The 7,621-nt window shown below is 51.3% G+C and overlaps 2 protein-coding genes across 2 annotated transcripts; both read right to left on the reverse strand.

Annotated features, from left to right (window-relative positions):
- Positions 1-1,109: 1,109 nt before the first annotated feature.
- Positions 1,110-2,231, reverse strand: Sebox (SEBOX homeobox). Its single transcript, XM_034506387.2, has 3 exons — positions 2,071-2,231; positions 1,762-1,922; positions 1,110-1,635 (listed from the first exon to the last, which is right to left on the reverse strand). The coding sequence occupies exons 1-3, from the start codon at positions 2,096-2,098 to the stop codon at positions 1,255-1,257; spliced, it is 570 nt and encodes a 189-aa protein (XP_034362278.1). The 5' UTR covers positions 2,099-2,231; the 3' UTR covers positions 1,110-1,254.
- Positions 2,232-3,175: 944 nt separating this feature from the next.
- Vtn (vitronectin) lies at positions 3,176-6,190 on the reverse strand. Its single transcript, XM_034506380.2, has 8 exons — positions 6,015-6,190; positions 5,806-5,925; positions 5,386-5,727; positions 5,167-5,306; positions 4,843-4,999; positions 4,567-4,719; positions 3,570-3,926; positions 3,176-3,367 (listed from the first exon to the last, which is right to left on the reverse strand). The coding sequence occupies exons 1-8, from the start codon at positions 6,076-6,078 to the stop codon at positions 3,258-3,260; spliced, it is 1,443 nt and encodes a 480-aa protein (XP_034362271.1). The 5' UTR covers positions 6,079-6,190; the 3' UTR covers positions 3,176-3,257.
- Between the last annotated feature and the right edge of the window lie 1,431 nt (positions 6,191-7,621).

A 7,621-nucleotide genomic window follows, 5' to 3' on the forward strand; every position in this document is an offset into this window, starting at 1 on the left:
TGCTGAGAACTAGCTGACCAGTTCACAGCACAGGAACAGGAATTCTCTCAGCCACTTCTTACTTTCCCCTACTTTATTCAAAGCACTCTATACCCAGGAGGTTCTTGGCATGTGGTCAGAGGGACAGGAAGTCTGGGCCTTAACCAGTTAACTTAAGAGTTCCTCTATAAGGCAGCAGGAACTAGCATCTAGTGGGTTTGTAACTGTGTCACCACATGAAGCTCTTGACTTACATCTTCCCCAGACAGGGAACAAGTGCTCCCATCTTACTTTACAGACAGAATTTCAGAGTCGCAGTTAGATAGCAGAGCTAGGGTCTGCCTGCAGCAAGGCTGAGCACGTGCTTCTCCAAAGCAGAGCAGCTCAGAGCTGGAGGCAACTAGAATGTCCTGGAGTGCAAGCAAGCTGCTGTGTCTCCCCAGAGCCTGGGAGAGCTCTGAGCTCAGCAGAAGCCTGGACATGATTGTAACGCAGAGTCTGTGCCACCTGGCCCTATTTAGGGATTTGGTGATGGAAGATAAACTTCCCAGGCAGGCAGACCTCATCCCCATTCACCTATGACACAACAATCCAGATTAAAGCAGAGTTTTGTTTTATTTGGAGATTAGTTGGTATTACAGATGACAGTAATACCAATCCCTCCCCCACAGTTCTGTCAGGTTGTCCCCACAGCCCACATCACAGGGCAGCCAATCTGATCTTTGGGGAAATTTAATCAACCTAAGACCCAGGCTTTTATTTCTGTGACTTTAATATCACTCTCTTCAAATCCACAGTTCTGATTAATTTGTCCAGGTGATAGGAAGTCAGACAGTGGGGCCCTGAACCATGAAAGTGTGGGTCCCAGCAGTCCAGTACCCTTCCCCTGGCACATACGTGAAGTCCTGACAGGACTCCTTAGACTGGCAGCTGCCCCTTTAGAGGAAAGAGATCATTCAGCTAAGATAATAGGAGTTGGGGACCCAAACCTGTCAGTAAAGGTGGCAAATATAGTCCCTTACTTTGACAGTATCTCCTGATGAGACAATGGGCATATGCCCCCAAGAGGACCAGGATGCCAAGTTATAGGAGCCAGGCTCCAGTCACTGCACAGGACTTCAACTAGGCTGGTAGAGGCTGTGGGTGGGGGTCCCTGAACTAAACTGTTAGAGAACAGTCCTGTACAAAAAGAGGCAGGGGTGCTCTTACATGCTCCGTCCTAGGAGAAACTAGGCTCCAAGGCCGAAGCCAAGTCTTACAAGTGCTACACCTAAATTAGAAGTGGTCTACATTGGTGACAATGGCTGAGGTATAGATAAGGTCAGACAGGTTGCCCAGTGAAGTATGAGGGACAATTTGCTCTAAAGAGTGAACCCCTGAAGCCCCACTTGTCCCCCATGGGGCTGCAGCTTTAGCCCCTGACCAACTCTGCCCTGGACCCAAAATGGGGGCTAGGCAAGAGGTCTGTGGTGGGCATGCTGAAGTATCCTGAGCTGAACTGGTAGGGTGTAGAGGATGGCTTGGTGTTCCAGGGTCCCAAGGCAGCTGGGGAGTGTCTGCAAGAAAACAGGAGTTTGGGGGATGCTCCAGCCTGGTGTTTAGGGATCCTGGCTTTCTGTCCTTGATTCTCTTGGCTCTGCGGTTCTGGAACCACACCTGATAGGAAAGATGAAGGGATGGATCCTGGCACAAGCACAGCCTCGTGGGACAGAAAACAACCTGAGGGTAGGGTTCCCAGAGAGAAGAGGCTGTTGAGTCCAGAAGTTGGCTCTTGTGACTCACCTGGATCTTGGCTTCAGGCAGGTGAGTTACCTGAGCCAGATGCTCACGGGTGCTGATGTCAGGATAGGGCCTAGCTGCAAACACCCGTTCCAGCTCCAGCAACTGCCCAACACTGAACGTGGTCCTCTTCCTCCGATGGGAGCCCAACCCACTGGCACAGCCTGCGGGCCAGGATGGGAATCAAACCAAGACTCCCTGCAAGAGCCTCCACCCAGCATCAAAGCCTTGATCAGCCTGCAACCCCTACTCACTCCCCTCCACCCTTCCTTCCCCATCCCACCTTACTACACCCTTTCCCCACCAGGTCACCTGGAGATGCCTCCACAGGACTGGCCATGGAGCTGACACAGGGTGAGGAGCCAGAGGGCCATGCCAGGGCTATTTCCCACACCAGACTCAGGCCTTAGGGTTTTAAGCCGTTCAGAGTGGGTGGCTCCGCCTCTAGAGGGAAGAGGCTTGGCATTCATTCAAGGGAGGTTGAGAAGTGTGAAACAGGGCAGGATTGGGGTTGATAGAGATCTGGGTTTGACCAGATTGATGCACATCAGGAAGCTGGTTACACCTCCCTCCTCAAACCTCAGCCTTTGACTGAGGTTTCTGCTTTCAATCCTGTACTTTGTGAAATTCTTCCCTTGAACTGCAGAAACCCGGGGCTTCAGCTATGCCCTAAAATCCCCAAGTACACTGGTCTTGGTTTCCTTCAGGGAAAAGAAGGTGGATTCCTGCCCTACTCTCTGAGAACTAGTCAGTGGAATTGGATAGGATGAAGATGCTGTTGGAGCCGCTGCCTGTCAGCAGGGCTAAGGAACAGATGGCACCACCAGCTTGCCCTCAGGGCTGCTGACCCAGCATCCTAGGGTCAGGGAAGCTTCTACAGGTGAACCAGGGGTTCACAAAGACATTTACATTCATAGCATCGCTTCTGTGAGGGTGCTCTAAGCTGCTTTACTATGAGGGAGGAGTTGAATGTCATGTTCTTCCTGTTCATGCCTTCCCCTCTCTCCTTGCCCTATGCCCAGAACCTCTAGAGGCCTCAGAGAAAAGCCCCCATTAGGGTTCGTGTTGTGGGAGTCTGTCCCTCTGTTACTCAGAAGTTAGCTGTAGCACAGATTCATGACGGACAGACAGCAAAGCTGAATTTAATTCCATCATCCTGTTTCTCATGTCATCCGAGGTCCTAGTTAACTCCATGGTCAAAGAAGCCTCACCTGGGGAGGGTGCCTGGGAAACTGACAGATGGCAGGGCCTCAGAAGAAAGGGTACTCTCACAAGCCCCCAGTGTCTCTGACTTAAGAAGAGCACCTGAGCCCAGTGAGGGTCTTCTCTGTCCCTCAATCAGTCCTGAGATCCCCACTTGCCCCTCTTTATTCAGGGGACAGGGCTGCCCACCCTATTCAGGAGAGTAGTCTTAAACTCGGGGCCAACAGACTTTATTGGGCTGGGAGAAAAGGGCTGGAGACGAGGTTCCTGAAGCTCAGCCATGTGGGCTCTGGTTCCTACTTCTCAGAGGTGGGGCAGCCCAGCCAATACTGAGCAATGGAGCGTGGGTAGGGAGGATTCACAGAGTCCACTCGCCGTGTTCTAAGGTTGACTCGGTAATACTTGTCTGAAAGAGAGAATAGAAAGAGGGTTTTGCCTGGTCCTGTCCATTAGTCCCAAGAAGGAAAACGGGTTTTTCTCAGAAGGGAAAGTGAACATCCACCAGGCAGATAGGGTCACTGTCTACAGGCTGTGTTCAGCACCCAGGGACCAGGACCTGCAGAAAAGGCCTAGCCAAAACCAGTCTGAGGAGTAGAAGGGGCTCCCACCTCCAGAGAAGAAATAGACGCTCTGAATGGGCTCGCAGGTGGCAGGCACGAGCAGGTTCATATCATAATCATAGTTGTTGTAGGTTTCTAGCCCACTCTCTTCGCTGGAGAACAAAGAGAACCAGACTGAACGCGATGGACGACGGGAGTTCAAGCTGTGGCTGCGGCTGCGGCTGCGGCCACGCCCTCGGCGGGAACGGTAGCGTTTTCGGCTTCGACGCTTAGACTTCTGTTTTTTGGCCTGGACAGGGTGGAATGTGGAGCCAGTGATGTAGATGCGGCCGGCCATAGCAGCGTCCACTTTCCCTGGCACACCATGCCAGTCCCGGCTGATAAATTGGGGTTCTCCGGCTCCATCTGTAACCAGGAAAGGGTCAACGTACTTTGAGGATTCAGGCTTTGATTTCTCCAACAAGGCATTATATCTATCTATCAATCTATCAATCTATCTATCTACCTACCTATCTACCTATTTATTTGTTGATTTTTTTTTTTTTTTTGAAACAGTATCTCAGCACCTATCCATGGCTGGATTGAAACTCACTATGAAGACCAGGCTAGCCTCTTAACTCACAGAGGTCCGATTGCCTATGACTCCGAGTGCTGGGATTAAAAGCATGTGCCACCACACCTAGCTCCAGTAGGAGCTTTAGAGTTCATTTCCTATGCCTTGCCTAAGACATACAACTCAGTACCCAGGCCTCAGATTTCCAGTCCTCTTTCCACTATATCCCTTATATCTCCACCCCCTCCTAAGCCCCTCAGCCACAGCCCCGCCTTCTGCTGTGTTAGGCAAAGTCCAAGGTATGGGGTCCAAATAGAGCCAAGCCTCATCCCCCAAAAGTCAACAGAAGCAAAGTCTAGCCAGAGCAAACAGCTCTTGATCGATGGTACCACAATTCCAGGCCCCTCCCCCTGAAGCTCCCATTATCACAGCTCAGCCCCACTCCAAACCCACTTTCCAGAGAAAGAAGCCAGACTTGCCCTCCCTCCATACCAGAGGATCTGCCCCAGAAGAGGAATTCAAAAATGCTCTCCCAGCTGTCCCGCTGAAGCAAGGCAAAGTGTTCAAACACGGCTGACAGAGAACTTCCTTCACATTCCTCCTGGCTGGGCTGGTGCTGAAATTCATACTCCCAGTACTGTTTTCCTGGGGAGCAGAACAGCTGGCATCAGGAGGGATCTGACTAAGGCTGGGGAGCGCCAAGGCAGAGAGGAATCATGGGATAGAACAGGAACTCCACCACCTGCCCCCTTCTACCACCCTGAGTACCCTTGAAGAAGTAGACCCTTTCCCGGCCACTGTAACGGTGGGCAGGAAGGGCTAAGGCTGCGTCAACGTCGTCTGGTATGCCACTGAAGCCTTCAGAGATGTTTCGAGGATAACCAGGGTCCAGGACACCATCCTCAAAGCGCCAGTACTGACTACCCTGAAGGGCAGGAATGAGAAGGGTGAGGACATACTGCTGGGCACAGAAGCAGTCCTATATCCTAAAATGGCTGTCACCAGCTCCTGGAGTACCTGACTGCCTTGTCTTCACAGCTCCCAGTACCTTCCATGACACCCTTTACCTTGCCTCAAACTTAGGTCTGATACCTTGAACAAGTAGGTCTTTCCCTGACAGTTGATTCGAGTGAAGGCAGCATCAATGGGGCCCTCGATGCCCCAGACATCTTGGATGAGTTTGGGGTACCCAGGTCTCACTGCCTTCTCATCTAGCTCATAGCAGTACTGCCCTAGAACAGGGGAAACTGTGTGAGAAGGAGACGATCCTAAAGCAGGTCCTACCACCATCAGACCTGTCCATAGAGTCACCTCGGAAGGCAAAGAGGGAACCGTTCTTGAGGTCCGTGAAGGCATCAAAGGGCTTCCCACTACACAGCTCTTCCTCTGGAAACTCAGAGGTCCCTTGGTCAGTGGTATCAGGCCTTAGGGTCACCCCCTGTTGCTCCACTTCAGGCCCTTGGGTGCTTGACTCTTCCTGAGGATCTAGGAAAGCTGTTGGCTTTGAAGTCCCTTCAGTCCGAGGCTTTAGGTCAAAGTGTTGAGAGGTGTTCTCCGACGGCGCACCAGTGTTGGTGTTGTTCTTGGTCTCCTCCAGGTAGTCATAGTTCCAATAATCATCTTCTGGCATAGTAAACACATCCCCCCGAGTCACTGCAGGCAGAATGGGGAGTAGTGAGTGTCCAGCTGTGGAGGGAGCCCCAGGCCCACCCACCAGGGTTCTGAACTCACCTTGGGGCTTGCACTGCTCCATGTAGTCAGCACAGCAACTCTGATAGTAAGTGCAGAGCTCGTCACATTGACACTTCTTGCTGGCCATGAAACCCTGATCACAACGGCCCTTGCATGACTCTGTGGGAGGGAATATCAGATTTACAGCCCAGTCTAGGGCACCTGCCCACCCTACATTAACCTAGATGTCCACCAATTCCCTCCCACACCTTGGTCAGCCAGAGAAACCCATGCCAGCAGGGCTAGTATGAAAATGGGCCTCAGAGGTGCCATGGCAGGCCTCTAGCCTCAGAGGGCCTTGGCAAGCTGGGCTCAAAGCTTCTGGAGTCTCACTGTCCTGCCTGGAAAAAGAATCGGACTGAAGAAGAGTTCCTCTTTTCCAGGGTTTCTGCCTTTATTTGCTCATCCTCTGGCCCAGCCCCATTCCTCTCCTCCAAACACAGCTGCAGCAAAGGGTCACATTCCCAGAACCCCAGCCCCAGGAGAGCTGGGAAACAGAACCCTTGCCAAGAGCAGAGTCAGTAGGGTCACGGGCAGGAGGGATAACACGCTTAGTTGGGAAGTTGGAAAGAAAGCATGTGCTGTCACCCTCTGAGCCAGTTACGGTAATCTCCTTGAGCCTTACTTTTTATAAAATGGGACCATGGTGCCTTGCCTCATCAGGTGTTGAGAGATTCCATGAGCTAGAACAGACAAAACGTTTGGTGCCTGGAGTAGCTTCCAACTAATTCCCATAAGCAGTTATCGATTTACTGTTGGATCAGGCACATCCCTGCCTGGCTAGGTGCTCGTCCCACCCCACCCCCCACCTCACAGTTGAATATTTAGGGCAAAAAGGAGAGGTGGGGGCAGGGAGAGCTGGCAGGCACTCTGAGGGAGTTTTCTTTTCTTCTCATAAAAGAACAAAGCCTCATTTCTGGTCTCTCCTTGTTCTCTCCAAGCTGAGTGTCACAGCATAGGAAGTAGTGACTCCTAACATTGGGCCAGAGTCTGTTCCTTTTTTTTTTTTTTTTTTTTTTTTTTTTCAGATTTATTTATGTTTTGTGTATAAGTGTCTGCTCACATGTGCGTCTGTGCACCACATGCATGCCTTGTGTATGTGTAGGTCAGAAGAGGGCTTTGAATATCCTGGAACTAGAGTTTTGAGCAGTTATGAGCTGTCGTGTGAACAAGTGCTCTTAAAGGCTGAGCCATCTTTCCAGTGCCAGAGCGCATTCCTGAGGCTTCCACTAATCCATTGATCCGCAGTGCACCACTCCTAGCCCCACCTTCAATCACTCATTTATAAAATAAAATGGACTCATTGGGCATACTTTTTAGACTCACATACTAAGTGTGATTTCTCTATAAAGAAAATGTTCACTGGTGTAGAGTGCCAGGTTTTGGACCAAATTTCAGGCACCGGCACGTTTATGAAGCCCTTAAGTTTTCTGTTCTGTAATCACAGGTGAGAGTGCCTTTGGTGTCTCTTCTCTATGGACCGCAGCGGCAAAATGAAACACTAAATTTTACTCCCTACAGACGTGTGAAGCTGACGTGGAAACCGTCATTAAAGGGCTTTAAGAATCTCAACTGCGATTCTTTAACCATCCGGAGGGGGCGTGGATACATTCAGCCAGCTTGCTTCCAGATTATAGCGGGCCGGGCGAGCGGTGGGAAACCGAAGACAGCTCTTTGCAGCCCTTTCTACTACATCTTGCACACCACAAATGGGAAACTAGGGAGAGGAGACGGAGCTAGGGGTGGGCGTGGCTGGATAACTGGGGTGTGGCTTGCGCCTGCGGCGGGGGCGGAGCCTGTGATACTTAGAGGCGGG

Source organism: Arvicanthis niloticus, chromosome 6 (assembly GCF_011762505.2).
Source record: "Arvicanthis niloticus isolate mArvNil1 chromosome 6, mArvNil1.pat.X, whole genome shotgun sequence".
Lineage (NCBI taxonomy): Eukaryota > Metazoa > Chordata > Mammalia > Rodentia > Muridae > Arvicanthis > Arvicanthis niloticus.

Coding starts and splice junctions, on each gene's coding strand:
- Sebox (XM_034506387.2), bottom strand. CDS start 2,098: ATGGCCAGTCCTGTGGAGGCATCTCCAG. Junction 1,923..2,070: donor TCCTGTGGAGGCATCTCCAG/GTGACCTGGTGG, acceptor CCTGGCCCGCAG/GCTGTGCCAGTGGGTTGGGC. Junction 1,636..1,761: donor TGCCTGAAGCCAAGATCCAG/GTGAGTCACAAG, acceptor CTTTCCTATCAG/GTGTGGTTCCAGAACCGCAG.
- Vtn (XM_034506380.2), bottom strand. CDS start 6,078: ATGGCACCTCTGAGGCCCATTTTCATACTAGCCCTGCTGGCATGGGTT. Junction 5,926..6,014: donor GGTTTCTCTGGCTGACCAAG/GTGTGGGAGGGA, acceptor TCCCTCCCACAG/AGTCATGCAAGGGCCGTTGT. Junction 5,000..5,166: donor GAAAGACCTACTTGTTCAAG/GTATCAGACCTA, acceptor CCTGCCCTTCAG/GGTAGTCAGTACTGGCGCTT.